The 21,983-nt window shown below is 34.6% G+C and overlaps 3 protein-coding genes across 3 annotated transcripts in view; all 3 read left to right on the top strand.

Annotated features, from left to right (window-relative positions):
- LOC129786826 (hemicentin-1-like) overlaps positions 1-799 on the top strand; it is a 58,058-nt gene extending 57,259 nt beyond the window's left edge. Inside the window, exons 15-16 of the mRNA XM_055822069.1 lie at positions 43-221; positions 344-799. Of these exons, the coding sequence (XP_055678044.1) occupies positions 43-221; positions 344-535 (371 nt within the window). The 3' untranslated portion in view covers positions 536-799. The remainder of the gene's footprint in view (positions 1-42; positions 222-343) is intronic.
- The window catches only part of LOC129786413 (calcium-transporting ATPase sarcoplasmic/endoplasmic reticulum type), a 642,650-nt gene that overhangs the window by 452,864 nt on the left and 167,803 nt on the right, over positions 1-21,983 (top strand). The gene's annotated exons all lie outside the window — the stretch shown is intronic.
- The window catches only part of LOC129786498 (3'(2'),5'-bisphosphate nucleotidase 1), a 1,077,868-nt gene that overhangs the window by 913,929 nt on the left and 141,956 nt on the right, over positions 1-21,983 (top strand). The gene's annotated exons all lie outside the window — the stretch shown is intronic.

Below are 21,983 nucleotides of genomic sequence, written 5' to 3'. Positions count from 1 at the left end.
ATTTTGTTGTATTTCAATAGAATTTTGTTGTTGTTGTTACAGAGAGACGTCCACTGAAAAATTCAATGCAAAATCCACTTTTTCGGAGTCCCTCCACGCGACTCATTCAGCGTGATTCCCTGGATGATGACCGTACTGGTGACGGTGCTAGTTTAGTATCTGTGAATGGTGGCTCGAGTAGTGATATTCATCACTATACATTCAAGCCTAGTAAACAAATTGTAAGAATAATGCTTTTCTTGAAAAATTTTTTTCTTCCTTTTTTTTCTCCATTTTACTAAAGAACCTTTTTCCTCATTTTTCTTTTTTTCTTTTCTTCTTGTTGTTCTTTCTGTCTCCACAGAGTTATGCAACATTAGGTAGAGTAAATAAAAATTCTACGAGTTGTAGTCCCATGGGACAGGCTCTTCCGCTGCCACTTGGTGTTGGATTGCTGAGTCCAAATCAATCTCATGTGACGTCTTCACTGAATGAGTACAGGTTTCGGCCAGAAGTTGTCACAACGTCAAATCGAATACAGGAAAGTTGTATATAAAATATACTCAATTTGATATAATGTGAAGTGAAAGTCTGTTTATAGTGCTTAAATAAATAAATAAATAATAAATAGGAAAAATTGGTTGAAAAGAGAGAAAATTGTATCATGTTGAATTGTGCTGAAAAGAAGGATATGCGCACGTTTCTTTTTTCCGGGGTGAGAAAAGTTGCTCTTTTAAGACAAAAAAAAAGAAAAATGTGAAAATTGGCTCTAAAAAAATGGACAAAAAATTCCGTGGACAATAAATTTTTAATGTTCTTCATTTGATATCATATCAGTAAAAGACAAAGAAGAATCTTCTAACGATTATACTCAAAGGAATACTCCATAATAATACTCAAGCACATGTTGAAAAGGGAGCAAATAATAAAAAAAAATAATAAAAAAAACGAAACATACACTACACTCAAAAAGTTTCCGGGCAAGCAAAAATGGGGTATTTTTGAAGGCAAATTTCAAGGGGCTATATCTCCAGCTGTGGTCAACCGATTTACAAAAATTTACCAGTTTTTAAAAGGAAATTTAATTACCTTTCCAACGATAGTTCATTTGTCAAAATCGGTCCATTAGCAGCCGAGAGGTAAGAGGTAAAAGTCAAAATTTGTGAAATCGTGAAAAAGACGCTTTTACCTAGCTTTACCAAATTAGCTGCCACGGAAGAACGGGTTGACCGATTTTCAAAAATTTACCGGTTTTGAAAAGGAAATTTAATTACCTTTTAACGATAAATAATTTCTTTCCGGGTTTTTCGTCGTCTTTTAACGATAGTTCATTTGTCAAAATCGGTTTATTAGCAGCCGAGATGTAAGAGGTAATAATCAAAAGTGTAATCGTGAAAAATACGTTTTTACATAGCTTTACCAAAATGGCTGCCACGGAATAACGGGTTGACCGATTTAAAAAAAAATATCAGTTTTGGAAAGGTGAGAAATGTACCTTTCCAAATCTGGTAAATTTTTGAAAATCGGTTAACCACAGCCGGAGATATAGCCACTTGAAATTTGCCTTCAAAAATACCCATTTTTTTGCTTGCCCGGAAACTTTTTGAGGGTAGTGTACATGCAGAACATATTCAGAGAACAACATAATCATGACAAGGCTCTATATAGGTACCAAAACATATCACCGAAGAAAAGAGAAGCCAGAGTATTGAGGGGTGCAGGATTGGGGGTGGGTTGTAAATAAATAAATAACAATAAATAACCGAGTGAAATGGCATAATTGTGCTTTGAAATACACCTGTACAGGCGCGCTCACTAACTGAATGTTGATAAGGAATATGCCAATCACGTCGTGTCGGTAGAAGTGTGAGCGGTTGGAAAGTTGTGTGTGAACTTTAACTAAATGAAGGACATCGAATGAGAAACACGAATAAAAGAATTGTTTGTTCTGCCAAAATAAACATTGTGAGAATGGTAAAAGCTGTTTTGCATATAAAGTGAATTCTTTTTTTTTTTTTTACCAAAACCCATCATATACATTTTTTTTTGGTTTTTACCTCCAGAATTTTAGCTCTTTCTTTTTTTTTGCGCACCGTTCAACAAGCAAAGGATTTTCTTTTGAATAGAAAGGACCTGAAATAGGTGAGAAAATACAAAGAAAACACTGAAAGAAAAAAAAAAGCATGTGAAAGTGGGTTCATGTACGAATGGGGTTTAGTAGAGGGATAGTGTGTGGCGGGTAAAGTGCTTCAGGAGGTTCATGTTCAAACGATAATTCAACATAACACACATACATCATATATAACTCCCGAAACATAACATATCTTCCCAACTTTCCCAAAGGCATTTCCTCTTATATTATTTCTTTGACAACCATACTCCATTGGAACATAGAGCAACATTGAATACTTTATAGTGCATTGCTATGTACAATTTTGAAGGGAGTACAAGTTGACGTCAAGGGATAGTCCCGATAATTGTGGAAACTCCACACAGGAACTAAATTACATGAAATTTATAAATTCTAATAATTTTGTTGATTTTAACAAGAAAATTATGCCTTTTTCAGCGACCTAGAAACCCTTGAAATCTTTGAATTTTTGTACTGAAATTTAAAGATTTCAAGCGAATAAGAAAATACTGAAAGGAGTTTATTCATTTCTCTATGGGAAGCTCCGTTTCTCATTCATGGAAGCAATGAGGACACGATTTATTTTGAAGAAAGGATCTAAGAAGAATGACAAAACGCAAAAAAAAACTTTTCATTTTGTATAGAAATCATATGGGAAAAATCTGCAAAGATTTGCTTAAAAATGTGAATAACGATGTCATTCCTTTTTGATTAAGGTATAAATTAAATTGCCTTATTATTGGGTTGATTAATTAATTTAATTTCCCTAATTTTTGGGTTATATTAAAATTTTAATTAAATTCTACTTCTATTTTTGCTTAAAAAAAGTCTTACCAAAAGTTACAATAAAAACCAATTAGAAAGAAAGCTCTACGTAAATTCATTAAAAAATCTTTTTGAACTCTATCGTTTAATTAAAATGTTTTTTTTTCTTAACAAAACTCATCTAATAAATTAATAATTTTATGAATTTGACGTTTTTGACGAAGTACAGATAATTAATTTATCTATACCTTATTCCATCCAATATTTTCAGAAAAATACCCAAAAGAGGTTTACCCTTACGGGAACGGGTAATCTCCTTTCAATCAATAGTCAACCATTTTCTGAAAATGCTTTTTTTTAAATATTCAATATTGAGTCAAAATTCATTCATAAAGTTCTCAAGTTTTCATAATTACCGAAGTATCCCTTAAGTATTGAAAATGAATTTGCATTTATTTAAAGAAAAATCCTTAAATTTAAGAAAATATTCCATTTTTGATACGTACAAAAAGAATTTATTTGCAAAATGATTTTTATTTCAAAAATACAAAATCAATCGAATTTTGTGACTCTGCAAAAAAAGAGAAATCATATCAAGAACAATTTCAATATTTTATCAAATTGAGAATATTTTCAAGTGCCAAAGTGACAAAAAAGCGATTTTAGAAAAATATTTGTTTATATACTTTTTAATATTGTAAAACATTAAAATGAAATTTATTAAATAAAAATCTTTTAGTTGAATGTAATTGAACGTGAAGTGAAAAGACACTGCTGTAACATATCGTAAGGTCAGAGAGTGAGGAATTATAAGGCCTCAAAAATGATTTAAAATAAAAATTAAGTTGTTAATTCTCTAAATTCCACGAAAATATATCATCTTTTTTACCAATAGAGTGAGATGTGAGTCAATTTTATGTATGATCATACCTGTGAAAGTAAAGTAAAAGGGCAAATACATAGTTAGTACTACGATAGTATGAGTCATAATAACAACAAACTATTCGACATGTAAAAAGAATCATTTTATCAGGAGAAAAAAATAAATTATTGTCAAAAATATACAAAAGAGTTTTTTATTTTTTTTATTTACAAGTCAGTTAAGATTTTACAGTTGCGGCAATAAAAATGGGATCAGCGTTTCTCGTTATTTTATTACAGTGCTGATCTGCAGTTCGGAATTTTTCAGCATTGAATTTAAGTTAATTTTGTGTTTTTCTGAGACGCTAAAACTGAGAATTTTTGTCGAAAATTTGTTAAATAATTTCTTTAGGTCCTAAATAAATTTGTAACGTTAATAATTTAAGACATGGAACGCTAATTCTCTTAGCTCATTGACTAAAAAAAAATGAAATACAACAATATTTACAGCGATCCTTAAAAATTCAAAGAATTTGGATGTAAAAGGTACGTACTTTCAACACTTTGTAATTTCACCCAAGTTCAATGATACCTAATCCTTATTTTTTCTGTTGCAACGAAGATAAATTGGCTTCAATCGCGGGCTTGACTATCGGGAGCAAGTGTACGGACTAGGACGCATAGGAATATTTTATGTTAACACGTGCTTATCGAGTAAATTCTAAAAGGCTACTCCATTGTTCTGAGCTGTGTGCTCCTTCAATATAATGAGCTATCTTGAAAGCAGAAAATATAATAGCTATAGGTACCTATAGGGAATAGCAGCAGGTAACTATGTATGCAGAAACAGCTAATAGTTCATTAAAATTGTGTATTATAGTGTCTTGCAATGTTAAAAGAGGATAATGTAAAATTGTTAACAAGGGCTCACAATAATAGCTGGACTCTATGGGGCAGAAGCGAATTATGTATTTTCCAGTCATCGACCGACGCGATGGCAATAATTGCAAGCAAGAGGCAATAAATTCTGCTAATAAACACTTGACAGAATTATCCAACGTGTGTGCTCATGGCAATACAGCATAAATTATTGCTATTTGTTCAGCATAACTTTTTTTTTATTTAAATTAATGTTCCGATATAAACATTTTGATGCGATAAATTGTAAATCGCAATCGTCGGAGTCATTAATAAATACCTACACCACAATATGCTTCTGAGTCTAATTTAGATAGCAATTATCGAGAATAGTCAATAATGTTCCAATTTGCATATTAACTACCTGCAAAACTTTGCTGACATATCTCAATGGAAATTTAGATTTTCACTAATTTTCCCAATTCAATCAGTCCATCAATCATTCTAAAAATTTAATTATTTTGAAAATTTAATTTTTTTTAGAGAGGTCCATCTCAATGTGACCTTTGGCACTCGACTGTACCTATACAGGAAATAAAGGTTTATTCAAGTGGTTTTTCGGAAATATTCGGATTATTCGCTATTATTCAGATAATTCGTCAAAGAAATCAAAATATTGGTTTTTTAGCCTTAAAATGGCTAAGATTGAGGAGAGCAGCCTTTAATTCAAGCCGAAAATAGTATAAATTCAACTCCCAACGTGCTAAATTCAAGCCTAAAACTGACTAAATTCCACTCTAAAAATATTACATGGTTTTCAGCTCTAAAAAGGCAGAGATTTAGGAATAAAATCTTAACAAAATATTTAATTTAAGCCGAAAAAACTAACCTTTTTTGATTATTTACCGTTTCGATATATTCCTTTTTTAAATTTTTCTGTTAGTAAATATTCGGATGATTCGCCATAATAGGCAATATATTCGTCAGATAAACACCCCTTGGGTTTATTAATAAAGAAAAATAATCAAATTGTCTCTCAAAATTGAATGATGTGTTTATTCCATTGCACTTTAAAGACTCCATTTTCACACTGTGAGCTCCTTTTAAACATTCTATGATGGGAGGAATTTGATTGAAATGCTTTATGAAGTTATTGCAGCATGCAGAAATTACCGTCAAAGTCATCAGCAATTGAATGTGGAATAATCCCATTTTGCTTCCTCGCTTTTATTTATTTTTTCATTCTTCACTATAAATCCTAGTGGTGGTTTTGATCGCGATTTCCATCTATTTTTTTTTATTAAATATTTTTGCTTTTTCTCTAAAATATTTTTAGAGAAGAATTAAGAATTTTGGATAAAATTGTAAAAAGATTCATTTAGAAGATTAACTTCTAGATTCTTAGCTGAAGCTCTAGGAATTATCCTCTCTACCTCTCAGTTAAAACTTCACGTCTATTTCCAACAAAGAATTTTCTCTTAGTCATTAGTTAATCGCCTCTCCATGAGCTGCCTAAGCGCAACTCTTCGTCCAACGACGATCCGTGTTGAGGCAAAGAAATAAATCAATATGTATGTCACGTTGGATAAATTGTGCCATCTGCTGTATTCATTACACATCAAATTCACTCTGCTAAGAAAGCAATTAGCTCTTCCATCGTGTACATTGCCAATCATATTGCCCTTAAGTTTTAGATGAAATCGGTGCATTTTGTGCAGTGAAAACTGCAAGAGAGTCTGGTCAGACCATCGAGGGGGGATTTCGTGTATGATTGTACAAATGAATGTCTGGGAAACGAGATAAAATTGCCAGTAAACGTGTGATGACAGCTTTTATTGAATTATTAAGACCACCCACCCGCAACATGAGTACCTCGAACCCACCTCCCGGGCTCTCACCAATGCTGAATTGTCGATGATGAAGTTGGTTCCTCCAGCCATTCAATAATTTATGTGGTTTGCTCGGCAAACAAATACAAGGGCAGTGTGTGCAATTGCTCAACTTCAACCCACCCACCCCCCTCCGGGAGTGCGGGGCCTTCTTTTCTCCACACAATTGTGTTTGGCATACCAAATGTTTCATATTTGTTCGTTTTCATTGGTGTTATGTGCTTCTCAATTTATTCTATTTCGCCAAGAGCCATATTTACGATGCGGAAAAAATTTAATTACAATACATCAGTTCACCCCGGTATGGTTGGGGTATACTGATGGGAAAATACTACAGCTTAGTATCTACTAAATCATATAAACGACACATATTGCAGTCAATTAATTTAGTATTTTCATTGTGTGTTGTTCACCATTCGGCACACAATAATGGACTGACACACACGCGGGGTCACAAAAAAGACTACATAATACATAATACAAAGAAAAAAAATCCCACATAAATTCCAAAAAAAAGAAGAAGAAAATTGTGGTTTCCCTTCTTAAAGGAAAAATGCCACCACACAGCTCACGTATACATACATTACATATAAAGCAATTTCAAGGAGAGAAATTTAACTTCTCTCATACAAATGGATGTATGAGGTTATTTTTGAAAAATTAGCTTACCACAAATATGAATAAAATTCCAATTTATTCTACTTAATAACGTATGAGAGTGTCTAGTTGGAAAATTTTTGCCCCACATGTCCAATAAAATTTGTGATTGGTGCTATATTTCATGCATGAATGGGCTCCCGTATCTCATATATGCTGAAAAGTAATGCTCTACGAAGGAAATATTCACAATTTATTGAGATTTTTGCAATCGTTTACTTTTAAATTTCCTGGAAAATTTAATATTCACTTAAAAGAGCAATAAAAATATTTTCTTTTGTAGTAAAAAAAATATATCTAATATATAATGTGCTGATTTGACTTCTTGAATAATAATTTTTAGGCTAGTAAAGAAATTTTGCCAATAATTGATCGATTATTGAGCTAAATATTGAATCATTTAGATTTCGTATAGTTGATCAACTACTGATCAATTAGATTGATAAACAATAATTGGTCAATAGTTGATAAACAGTTTATCAATTTATGATCAATATTGTTTGAGTTAAAATTGACTCAATGGTTATTGATCAATAATTGATTGATCAATATAGCATTGATCTATAATGCACCTCCGAGATTTTCTTCAGAATAATTGATCATAAATTGACCAACTGATTGATAAAAAAAAATGAATAACAATAATTTGTCAATCCATAATCAATAATTGATTGAATTGTAGTTGACTCAATATTGATTGTACCATTCATATTGAATCAATGTAGGTCCGCACAGATGATCAATTATTGATCAATCAGAATTGACCTGAGATTGATCAATAATTGACCAATGATTGATCAATCGATTGACTAGCTCAGTTAATCTATTAATTATTAATCAATCATTGGTTAATGTGATTGATTCAACTATGATTGAGCTTTTATTGGCTCAATAATTTATTTACTGGGAATTAATTGATTTATGTAGTTTTAAAAATTATTTTTCAATTTTCCTTCTGTTCAAATTAACCTTGCAATTAAGTTCCAGTTAGTTGTGACGTAGATTAAGTGATGTAACCAATGAGAAGGCATTGTGCGAGGTTATCCACCAATCAGAGCTTTAATTTTAACTTCTAAGATAGACTGTATCTTCTTCTTATTTATTTAAAATTCATTTCTAAATTATTTTCAGTAGATGTTATTTTAATTAAATTTTATTCGTAGGTGAGGCTCTGGTGCAAAATTAATTTAAATAGAAAATAGTCCATAATTAGATACTAATGCAATTTTATTCAATACATACAATAAAATTGCTATATATGTATGTACTTCAATGGGGCTTTGAATAAATCTTTCAATGCAATTAAGTATCTCCAACCATGGCTATGATTCCTTATGGGCTGTGATTAAAAGCTTAATACTTTAATGAAATGAATGAAGGAGTGCCAAATGAAAATCCTTAATTCCTAACAAGTTGCGTGTCTTATCTAAATCTGGAATGTATTTCCAATGGGCAAACTTGAATAACCCCATCGAACTTCTTTTCTTCTTCGTTTTTTCCCCAAGCCCTTTCCGTGAAGAACGATGGATATATGTACAATGTGCTATATTCTCGATGATTTGTGAAGAGGTTCTTTGGGGGAATATTTCAGCATAAATCACGTTTTCATTACATACATATGATGCAAAATCCAAAGGGGTGTATAAATTTATTTTAAAAGGGCCCATTCAAATAAAATATTATTAAAAAAAATACGTATTAAACAAAAACCCAAAGTTCGAGTAACAACACTAATGTGCAGAGAGAGGAAAAAAAGCTTTGTTGTTTTATTACATGGTCTCTCTCTCATATTGCGAGGGAGGAGGATTTCCCGGGGAGTTTCCACTTCAATTATTTAATATATTAAACGCAAAATGTAATCGAGGGTAACCCACTCTAATGGGAGGACCGGGGGAAGTGGTGGAGTTCGGTTTTTGCAAATAGCACGATAGATTTACAAGGAGAGTGGATTAAAACATATTTTTGAATTGTTCGCCATACAAGTATTCATTCATTTTTCAATTCAATTTGTTTATAAATATTTTATCAATTCCCTTAAATAAAATATTTTCAACTCCACGTTTCGCCATTGTGGGCTCTCGCGGAAAAATGAAGTGGTTTCGATTTTATGAAAATCAATGGATCATCCACCTCAAAATACTTCATGAGAGAGGGTGTGTTCTCTCGAATGTTCATTGGAGACCATCCAAATTCTCTTTGGGGGGGTTTGTTTTCTTAGAATTTCCTTTCAAAAAAAAAATTCTCAAACAAAGATTTGTTTTTCTTTCCCATTCCTACCCCGGCGCCGTACATATCCTCGTTCTATCGTCTGATTTGTGAATATTTTTAATAACGAACGAAATGTTGTCATAAAATATATCTACTTAATGGTACCACTTCTATGTATTTATATGGGTGATGGTAAATAATATATGCTGAAGAAATTTGATGAATTCTGTGGAAAAGAAAATTCCGGAATAGAAAATGAGAAAGGAAAACGGAACAGATTTGATATTTTTTCTTGTTTTATTTCTCTAAGCTTTGTTTGGTGAAAAAATAATGGTAGTTTTTCCTTAAAAAGTAAAATTTTCTTTAAGAAAATTTAATCATTTATCAAAATAAAATTTTACCAAATGGTTCTAGCAAGATTGTGATTTAGAAAACACACACATAATAATTTTCTAAAATGTTCTCAGAATTTTTGTTGTTGAAATTATTGTTCCATTTGCGCCAATTTAGTCTCCCAAATACATCCCTAATGTATGTGTGTGAGGATATTGAAAATTAATGCTCATTTTATTTATTATGGTGGATATTTGCAGAGCTTCCGCATGTTCTAATCTATTGCAAACATAATAGGAAAACCTTAAATTCAATTCATGGTGCACAATAATTTCTCATAACATTGTTACGATTAAAAATCCCATGATTGTGGAAAATCGAGAAAATTAGGAAAATTAACAAAAAATTGAATTTCCACTTATATACAATTTATTTACAATAATTCAAAGAATAATTTTACAAATATTTCCACGCGGTTTATAATTGAAAAATATAAAAATTGGGCGCCAGATCACCCTAATATGGTGATCCCGCGTGGGAAAATAAAGAAAATGTGGAAAATAACTTACATATTTACAAATTTGCAGCAAAAGGAAAATTATATACAATATTTCACTTAAAATTAAAAAAGTTCAAAATTCAAAACTCCACAATCCATTTTGCTGCCAATCTCAATGACGGTCGTCAGGGAAGAGAGTGAGAGATGTTCCAATTCCCAGCTGGAACCCTCAGAAATTCAAAAATGAACTGTGGCGGGGATACAGGGTGCAACAATATCTAATACTTAAAAAAAAGAAAAAAGAGAAAAAGAAAAAAGAGTCTTGACTTGGGGAAAAAGGAATAGAAAATATAGGATAAGGGAAAGGATATTCAATTGCACTCTCTGAAAATCCTGCCCGATATTACACCATAATATCCATAAAAAAATAAAAAATAAAATCATCAAATTGTTTTAGATTTAGAACTTCATTAGAATATAAGAAAATAAACAAATCCATCAAGGAGAATATTTCATCTGCATATTCTTAAAACTATGAAAGGAGAAATAAAAATTATAGGAGAAATAGTACACGGGGGAGAAAACTCATTGTGCGTCCACTCTGAAAGTTCTACCCCATATTCAACTATTAACACCCACTTAAGGAAGATGGAAAAAATAAAAAATATTACGAATTCTTTTTTATAAGAAAAATCGTAGAAAAAAGATGTCTTAAATTGCACTTAAATGATCGAAGATAAAGAAATACATCCGAAGGCGATACTCTACTTGACAATATCCCCGTAGCAATGATCCTGCTTCCAAACTATCCCCTCACCGCATTCCCCTGGGAAAATGGTTTTCCATTATTCCCTGTTTGGCTCCTACGCTACTCCGTCTTTGTGCCATGTACTGTGGTGCGGCGACCAATATTCAATATACACAAAATTATGCCGATCTTGCCTGCATAGCCTCGCCCAGCGAAATAGCATATGCAGCTATGGCTGCGGAGGGTTAGGAATTTAGCCAGTGGCCATAATCGATACCACGGTGAAATGCGTTAAGTGGAAAAATTTGAAAACGAGCAATACCACAGAAATACGGTAGTCAAATAAAATATACTTTATCGTATGTAGATCCGTATGTCCGACACTCAAGATAAATTTAAGAAAAATAAAAATAATAATAAATATTTAAGATATTAAATCCAATCAAGAAAATAAGAAATTCTCCCCGCATAGAAACTGCTCAAGATCACAAATGCAGATCAAAAATATTTCTCGCCGGCCAAACGAGGGACTGTGAATTTGGGAAAGGAACATCCAAATCGACAGAACGTAAACTTGGGAAAAGAACATCCAAATCTACAAATTAGATCATACCATTCATAAAATTGATCTTGAAAAATCAGAAAAATATCCAGCGAATGAGAAATTAAATTTAAATTAATTTGATCTAAAATCTTTTGTGTGTTTCATAATCCTTCCAAGTAGGATCGTGTATGTTTTGCATAATATTTACATAATTAACAGTCTCAATCATTTATGGCTCTCAATAGCATGAGGAAAAATCGGTTTGGATTCCTTAATAAGTGCTCTAAAGGCAGAAAATCTATCTCCAATTGACTTTTTGTACTCTGCCATTGTAAAAATGTTGAGAAAGGAAAAATATTTATGAGGAAAAGAGAAAAAATTAGGGAATTGGATGAAATAAAAAATGTAGAGAGGAAGAATTATAAGACTCCAAGATATAAAAATAGTAAAGAGCAATTAAGAGAGAAACATAGATTGGATATCGATGTAGAGCAAAATAGAGTAGAGTATAGAGTTGCGTAGAGAAATTACGCAGAGAGGGAAAAATAATACTTGCTAGAGCGCTCTAGATCAAGAGACAAGCTGTAACAAAAATCCTCTCACTCTCTTACTCATTTGCTTTACTCTCTCAAAAAGAAATTAATTGAGAATAATGTTCGATTGTGAGAGAGCAATCGAAACCGGTTTGAAAACGGAAATTTTAGATAAGAAAATAATTTTGTGCTGCAAAATGCACAAAAATTTAATTCAAAATGAAAAATTATTAAAATTCAAAAATTTGCCTGCTAGCGAAGGCGGAAAAAAGCATGAAAATTATGGTGGTTAAAGCCTCTAGTTGGGCGCCAAATGTTACGATTAAAAATCCCATGATTGTGGAAAATCGAGAAAATTAGGAAAATTAACAAAAAATTGAATTTCCACTTATATACAATTTATTTACAATAATTCAAAGAATAATTTTACAAATATTTCCACGCGGTTTATAATTGAAAAATATAAAAATTGGGCGCCAGATCACCCTAATATGGTGATCCCGCGTGGGAAAATAAAGAAAATGTGGAAAATAACTTACATATTTACAAATTTGCAGCAAAAGGAAAATTATATACAATATTTCACTTAAAATTAAAAAAGTTCAAAATTCAAAACTCCACAATCCATTTTGCTGCCAATCTCAATGACGGTCGTCAGGGAAGAGAGTGAGAGATGTTCCAATTCCCAGCTGGAACCCTCAGAAATTCAAAAATGAACTGTGGCGGGGATACAGGGTGCAACAACATTTTCATCGCGCGTTCTCCTCTCCCCGCCACCATAGTTGTGGAAAGAGCTCGCACATGAAATACTTGATGACATCATCTGCTCTTTATCACCCACCAATACTAGCAGGGTGTATAGGTAATATAATCTAGGTGTGAATAGGGTTGTGTATTTGGCCACAATCATGGTGCATGCAAAGAGTAAATAAATTTTATGACAGACACCATGAGGTTCGCGTTCGCCCCATTAATGAACTGTAAACACTAAAATCAATTATGGAATTGATTGTAATTATTTAGCATCGCCCCTTCAATATTATACGAGTAAACAAGACTATAGACTACACGTTCACAAGTGGCGCTGTTTAAACATAAAAGATAGGAACAGATTATATGTATATGTATACAAATTCTCAAACAATCAATTGACTGCTGCTACTACCTTAAATGCTTCCATCAATTGAGGTATCAATTAATTGATTGAGATACTGTGAGGAATAAACATTTTAAGATAACAAAAAATTTAAATTTTATTCAGTTTAAGCATTCAAAATGTTTTTTTTTTTGCTCTTAATTCATTCATGTAAATGACGGGGAATAATTAAATAAAATTCACACCAAAGTGTTGAGAATATAACATCACGCCAAGCGCCATTTTCATGTTAAAAAGAATTAAATAATTTTAGTGATGTACTCAAGTTAGAATAAAAAAAAAATAAGACAAAAAGAACAACTTAAACAACACCAATTTATGAGTTTATCCATGCAATAAAAATATTAGGATATTCCATTCTTTTTTTTTATTTTATGCAAACCACCCCCCCATGTTCAAATAACATTGTTATACAACGTCAAAATTGTCATGAACTATAATTTTCAAAGTATTTCCCAACACCTTAGGCAGTATGACAAAAATGTAATTTTCACAACTCAAACTAATGACTGACTTACTTCCCATTACCATGGCTACATTTGTTGAAAAACTCATTTTAATAACTCTATTATGTGATTTGCGTGTTCAGTCACTCAGCCCTAGCATTGATTCCGACAAGTTATGACTAAGAGAGGTGCCAGTATGATGGAAAGTGCAAATTAAGGTATGGAAAACTTCAACAGTTTTCCAATTCCTACCGGAAATTCAATACGTTTTATAAATAATCCCTGCTTAGTATTCACGCGCTCCTCCCTCCCATGGCAGCCAGAAAATAGTGTATTCCCCACGTTTGCCTTTCGGAAATAACTAAATTAAACTGAAGCACGTATTTATTGCAATAAACGATGTGCATATCACAAATTTTATACCAACATACTTCTCATTCATTCTCATTTGTATTTTAACACACATATGCACCACGCGGGTAAGACAAAATGAGAACCTTTAAGTTTGCGCTGTGCTTGCATAAGATTCTCTTTATCCTTCCCTCACTTTACAATAACGCTCATTCAATTTAGTTTGAGGTACAAATACATATAAGTTTTGGCGTTCACATGGTGTGAGCACACATAAGATTTTCCTCTTCATAAGACGCTCTACATTATCCTTTGTGTATGCTTTACCAAAAATAACTTATAAACACTCTCTGGTAGTAATTATGAAGTAAATTTTCATCAGGGGATGGTCCAATAATTTTGAAAACGTTGCATTTGCTCATGAAAAGCGCTGATTGTCTTGGAAAATCCCAACCGGCATAAGTTTGATCATTAGGCGTATCGAGAAAGGGGGCGTAGTCAGGAATTTATTCAAGAGGGCATGAAATTGATTAAAAAATTACTTTGTCTTAGCAGTTAAAGTTTAAATGGATTGAAAGTATTCTAACAGCTGTTATGATTTGAATTATAGCGGTTTTTGATAATTTATTTGAGGAATCCTATTGTTTGGTTTTGACTTATGTTTTTAAATCTTTGATGTTACCTTTCGAGTGTTAGTTATTTCTTATTTAAAACAAATTAGCTCTCGCCGAATTAGTCGAAGAGGATTCGTTTCCTACATCTCAGAACTATTAATGTATAAATAAAAAAAAAATATTAACCGGAAAAAAAATCTATTTTAACCTTTGTAGCGCCCGACTCACTATCCAGCGAATATTAACCTGCTCATAGAGTGAGTACCTTTAGATTGGCGGTAACTGTAACGGCTGCCCACCCTTGGCAACGGCTTCTGCCTCTAGGTTACAAACCCTCAAATAGGCGAGAGAATATGAGAATCCACAAGAGAATGTAGGAGAGCACTGAGAGAGTAATTAAGTGAGAGAATGGCAAAGAGTGCTGATGAGTGTAGAGAGAGTTAGTCGAAGCTCAGCCTTGTGCGGGAATGGCTGTGCGTGTAAAGTGCTCTGTAAATTAGTTTGAGGACGAGAGGGTTGAGGTTACTAGAGGAGTTGACCAAAGCCGTGTGGCGCCCCCCTATTCAGGGCGCCACACCTCTAACAGATGCCCTGGAAAGGATCATCCGTAATTTTTGGTACATTGGGAACAACAATGTTGCTAAATAAGATTTTATTGAATAAATATTTAAAAATTTTCACAATTTTCCACAATTTCATTCCCGGAATTTACTACAAAAACTCCTGGACAAAAAAATCAGCCAAAAAAGTATAGAGGTTATGAAATTGTAGAAAAACACATCGTTTTTGCAAAGATATCCTATTTTCTAAAAGTAAATGAAAATAATCATTTTTTTTTGCTTAAAATAGTGAGCGCTGGTGCCTCATGGGTTAACTTTTCCTTATTAATTAACATTTGTCATAACTTTTCTTACGTTTGACATTTTTTCTAACGTTTAAAAATCTTTATCCAGTTTTAATTTTAAACGTGTTACGTTTGAAAATCATCTTTTAAAATTTAATCATGAATCCTTAGCCTGGAAATAATTTCCATTGACCATTAAGGAAAGACTTAAACTGTTTGAATTTTCAGGATGTTTAATCACCGCAAAACTCTTCAGTTGTGTCTACTTCACTAAAAGCAAAAGGAAAGTTTTTCTTTCTTGCTCTAGAGATGTTGTTGTTGTTGTGGGGGTTGAAGCGCGCGGCGACTAAACGGCCATATGCGCTTGAAGCACTTTTTGCATTCACTTCACTCGCGTGGGACCCCATAGCGGGGAGCCCTGTATTTAAATTTCATCGAAAACGCGCACTTTTTTAAGGAACTCGAAAACTTTTTTTATTGTTCGGATATTTGATTGGCTTCCGAGGTCTCTTTTAAGGGAAATTCCCCCCACTTCTTCTCTCTCTCTAACATAGAGTACACATTCCTCCAGGATGTGTCGGACGGAGACTTGGGCTAATTGGGTCTCGGTGGTACAGGAGGTGCATTCAGGGGGCTGCATGCCAACCATGCGGAAGGAGTGAGTGAAACGTGTGTGTCCGACCCTTAATCTGGTGAGCGTGGTCTGCAACTTTCTGCAGAAAGCTGGGTGGGGGAGGTTATGAGGGTCACTGCAGAAACTCCTCAGTTTATTACTCTCAGGGAGACCCTCCCAGGTTGCCCTCCTGTGCTCTATCCACTTCTGCTTGCATCGCCTCTGAACATCAAACAGCGGAACCGTGTTGTCTTCTACCTCCTCTCTGGAGGCCGCAGTCCTTGCCAGTTCATCCGCACATTCATTGCCTGCAATTCCACAGTGCCCGGGAACCCAAACGATTCGGGAACCAGGGCTGTTGTTCAGGAGTGACTTAATGCTTGTTATTGTGGGATGGGGAGAGTCGAGACTGCTCAGGGCTTGAACCACTGATAAGCTGTCGGTAAAGACCACTATTGGTCTTTGAAATGATGTTGCAGCATTGAGAGCACTGAGGATGGCCTTAGCTTCAGCTGAGAAAATAGTAATGATGTTGCTTGTGGATACTGAGTACAACAGCTCGGGATCCTGGCGGAAAACCCCAAATCCGGTTCTTCCTTCTTGTTTGGAGCCGTCTGTGTAGTAGAGGTGGTAATCACCCAGTTCAGCAAGCTTCTCCTGAAACAGAGCTCTGAACACCAGGGCTGGTGTGTTTTCCTTCTTTAACTCTGCCAGACTAGCATCAAGGCACGCCACGTTAAACATCCACGGCGGGACGCTGCCGACGTGGTTCATTTGTCTCGAATGCACCGGGAGCTCCATTCTGGAAACCGCCTCGCTGGCAAGGTCCACCACCGAGATCAGGCGTCTTCTCCTTCTGTTTTGAGGGTTCTGGAATTCCTGGTGCAGTATGTGAAGAGGTTCATGTTGTATTTTATTGGCCCATCTCACGAGTAAGAGATGTCTTCTTTCCTCAAGCGATGGCACGTTAGCCTCCGCCAGCACGCTAACTGTTGGGGAAGATTTGAAGGCGCCAATGGCCAATCGGATTGAAGTATTGTAGACTCCATTAATTGATTTCAGTGTAGCCTTTGAGGCGGTTCCGTAGACCTGAGAGCCATAATCGCATTTTCCACCTATCATAGCTTGGGCGATTTGTAGGAGTTGCCTCCTATCGCTTCCCCACTTAGTACTACAAAGAATCCTAATGATCCTCAGCCTTTTAAGGCAGCTGATATTTAGCTCTTTCAGATGACCCCTGAAGTTCAGCTTCTCGTCGAAGAGAATTCCCAGAACTCTAAGCGTGGTCGCTGATTCAATTGGGATTCCGTATAAATTGTAGTTCTGAGGCAGACAACCCTCCAGCCTGCAAAAATGCATGAATTTGGTCTTTTCGGCCGAGAATTTGAAACCAAACTCTCTAGACCAGATCTCCAATAACTCTAGAGCACTCTGAATGATGTTCTTCAGTTCTCCTCCCTTCTTTGCCCTGGCGAAAATGACAAGGTCATCTGCATAGAGTAAATGTTGAACAGAAGCCACTGAGAGGGCGTGCGAGACAGAGGCTATGGCGACCAGAAAAAGCGGCACACTAAGGACGCTTCCCGTAGGGACTCCATTTTGCTGACACTGACTCTCGGAGAATGTGTTTCCTACAGCCACCGTGTAAGATCTATTTGATAAGAAATTTTCTATATATTTGAGGATTCTCCCGCGAAGACCCCAGAGTTTCAGTTGATTGATGATATTGACTCTCCATACTCTTTCATACGCCTTTTCCAAGTCGAAGCTCACCCAAGTTACATGCTCACCCGCATTAAGGGCTCTCACAGTATAATGTTGGAGAAAAGCGAGATTATCCGTTGTAGATCTCGCCTTGCGGAAACCCGACTGATTACGAGGGATGAGTTCATTAGACTCAAGCCACCACGTCAGTCTCACCGCAACCATCTTCTCCATCACCTCACCAAGGCAGCTGAGAAGGGAGATAGGCCTGTAGCTGACTGGTTCGAGGGGGTCTTTACCCGGTTTAGGTATTGGCACGACCACCGCATTCTTCCATTGCTCGGGGAGTTGACCCTCCGAGAAAACCCTATTATAGAGGGAGAGTTGCTCTAGAGAAATCATCTAATCTCCATAATTTAGCCAAAGAGTAATTATACAAGAGACATTGAGAACCATGTTCATTTGATAATTCTATAGGGCAAATCAATTCATGTTTAATTACCCCACTAAAATGCCTCATTGATTTTTTTAATGGTTCAAATGTTGAAAATTCAAAAGTGTGGTGGGAAAATAAATTTGCCAATTGAAATGCTACCGTAAATACACAACTGGGTGTTACGAGGGGGCGCGGCATTGGTGTATTAAAATGAAATTGGGGAAAATTCTTATTGTGTGGGTCGATGTACTATATACATACACCCCCGGTCACCCCACCCACGCTTCCCTGACACCCGAGTATGACAATATTCTGAGCATAAAAGGAAACTCTATGAAATTTGCGCCTTTATCGCAAAATTTATAATTAATTTTCGCGAAGCGCAATCGAGAGACGCATAGGAGCACAAGAACAAGGTATGTTCATTTACTCCACCAAGAGTAACTTCAATGTTGTATATATTTCTCCATTCAGGTCTTGTGCTATAAAAGAAGATGGTGAAGGCATATACGCGTTAATGACTTTGAAGCATTTCTCGGGGGGTTAATAATACGCAATTCAGTACGCAAATTTATTAAAGTGATAAATTCAGGCACGTAGATGGTTTTTATGTTGAAGAAGTTACACTCTGACACTTCACTTTGTGGGGGATATTGCAAAAATCGTATGTAAGATGTTCTTTTTGTTGTTGTTGTTGTAGTTTCCATCCTCCTATCTTCTTCTCTTCGAGCTCCATTTACTCAAATGCAAAATGCTAAATAAGTGATACGTGAGAACTAGAATAGAATATAATGTAAAATTCCTTGTCTATTTGCAAAAGGGGAAACATTTTGTACTGACGGTACTGACATGGTTTCATTTGGTTTCCTAGTGTCAGCTTGTTTATAACTTATTCAACTCCAACCATATTGCCTTCCATTCTATAATGTGCCTTCGAGTAAATACGCAATGTGACAAAGGAATTAATTAAAATTTCCTTTGTCTTTTAAGGTTTCTTATTGCTATGCGAATCACTTTGCCCCATATCTATATCTTTAAATAATATAGTATAGGCAAAACCATCTTCGTCACGCTCTCTTCTCGGCTTATATACTTTCCCAAAATCCTATTTACTTCTAAATTATCTAATATACTAAATAATTATTATGTAACAAGTATAGGGCACCTACACTATGTATATAGGTAACGTAAAAATAGACAATTTGCAAATTGACAAATCAGAATCTAGCAGAAAAAGGATAAATGCAGTTTTTACGATGGAACTTTAGAGAGGTTTCTCTTTAAAATAAATTTATCACGGAAAGCTACTCGAATTGGCTAAATTTATTTGACAGTCAATGAAAACTTCACATGTCTTGTGAGAACCATGTTCTTTATCGGTGTTGCTCATCCGGCACAGCAGGTGGAATTGAGCAATGAAATCACAAGCGCAAAAAAACCTCCTCACACAGTTGAGTGGTGTCATGCAAATTTTCGTTCAATCTCATAAAGTGGCCTGATTATTCTTTTTCTCCAAATTCTTGGCTTAAAGCACCGTGACAAGTACATTTGCTAATGTGGCTATATATACACCTTTACACAGAGAATGAGAAGAAAAAAAAAGAATTTATATCCAAGACGAAGAACTGTTGTATATAAGGTAAAGAAGGGCATAACGAAAGATTAGGACACTCGCTACCTATATTATGTTGTACATAGTACATACATATATATTTAAATTGCAAAATTAAAATTCCAGCTTATCGGGACGAGAGAATATACACGAATGTTGGTACAAAATAAGGGATTCCTTGGGACACATCAAAGAATGGGAAATTCTTAAGATTTTTGGGAAATGTTTTAACACTTCAATTAGCATCACTGAAATGGGTAGAATAGTGTGGTGGAGGATAAATTTACAAAGAGCAATTTATTATTAACCTTTATGTATATTGTATTTAAAGGAGTTGTTACCCTTTTGTTTTTAATCACACAGTACCGAGAACTCGTACAAATGAAACTCTATATTGTTTGAGAGAATTGTAGAGAATTGTTTCAAAGAATGCACGTACACAATAAATATCCCAAATAATTAGATGACTCAGATGGAGTTGGAAAGAATTTTGAAGAATTTTCATTAAGGAAAAGCCAATCCCTTTTTGAAATTATAGACTCGCAAACCGTATGAGTTTCAGCATTCATGCGTAGGAAATTCAGGAAATTTAATCTGTTAATGTTTAATTTTAACTCCAATATATTGGAAATCAAATTTATGTAGGGGAGGGCTATTTTTTTTAATTTGGATAAATCATTATCTGCAGGACTCCCCAAGGTCAAGAAAATTTCCTCGATAGATCATTCTCATAGGAAATTTCCTTGCCTACAACTTTGTCTCAGACCACTTTTCTCTATCTCCACGGGAAATATGAGTTTTCGAGCTTTTCCTGAACCCTTCCACTTCTGACTTTTTTAAGAATCCGTCGACGAATATTGTCACCGGCGGGGGTAATTAAGTACATAGGTGGAATTTTCCGACATTTCCAAAGATTTTCCACCTGAGAGATTAGTTGTAGCTACTAACCGAACTCCTCACTTGTTCATCGCACGGCAAGGAATTTCACTTTTCTATCCACTAAAACACATAATTTTGGAATTTTCTCAACCCCTACACTTTGCAACAAAAAGGTTAGAAAACATGTAAATAATTTGAATAAATGTGCAGAAAAATCTTTAAAAGTTAGTGCAAAATACACCTTGGCAACGTTTTCTATATTAACCTAGCTTGTGGAAAAGACGGTGAGATTGGAAAATCGCTAAAAGAAAAGTGTCGGAAAATGAGTTTTTCTCAACACGCAAAACGTATTTTTTTAGGCCTCAAAATTTGTTTATTTTTTTATTCCTAAGCTTTTCATCGGATAATCTCCAAACTACAGTCAACTATTGAGGGTAGGTTGGACTTCTTACCATAATTTTTTCAGGTGCTTCCGATAAATAACTTGGGAGAAATCGCCATTTGAAAATTCCAAACTGTCACAATTAGCCCCGCTCTCCCCTATAATTTTTCCATCGATTTCCCAAACTATCGCGGACTTTTAGTGATTTTTGAGAGCCTCTAAATGAATAAAGTCCGTCACTTTACAAAAATTTTCATATTCTTCAAAGTGATTGCAGGTAAAAGTTTTTTTTCTTCAAAAGTTCAAAAAGAAAATTCATTTCTGCACAGTAAAAAAACTTCACATTAGAGAACAAACGTTTTAATTAAGTACACATATGTATATCCCTCCTTGAGCTGCGTACAATGAAACATAATCACAGGGGGAGGAGGGGGGTGTGGTTGATATTTGTCGGGAGCTTAAGTGGGTATTTATTCGATTTAGAAATTCACCCCATTTTCACGGGGAAGTTGTAGGAAAACTTTATCTGTACTTGTGCCTTCTTAAAGAACGATTAATAACCCAGTTTCTATACAAATAAGTTTAATACCTGCGGAAGCTTTGCGCACATTGAAAGCATCAGCAGCTTTTGTCTTGAGCGCGCGTGAAAAGCAAGGAGAAAGTTCCTGTTTTGACAACTTTGTTAAAATTATCTCGAATCCACGGACAAGAACGTTAAATGAGATGTATATGTGCGTCGATAAGATTAGACAATAATGGGTGCGGTGAGAATGGGTGCTGATTTACATAAGAAGACCCTGAATAAGAAATTGGAATAAGGCTCCATGAATTAGCGGCTTAGTCTGTATTTGACATAATTCCGTAATTTATGTCAAGGATTAAAGATTACTATTTTCATGAGATAGAAGAGGTGGAAAAGGGATTTTTTTCTCTCACTCTCT

Source organism: Lutzomyia longipalpis, chromosome 1 (assembly GCF_024334085.1).
Source record: "Lutzomyia longipalpis isolate SR_M1_2022 chromosome 1, ASM2433408v1".
NCBI lineage: Eukaryota > Metazoa > Arthropoda > Insecta > Diptera > Psychodidae > Lutzomyia > Lutzomyia longipalpis.
This window is presented reverse-complemented; position numbering and strand designations above follow the sequence as displayed.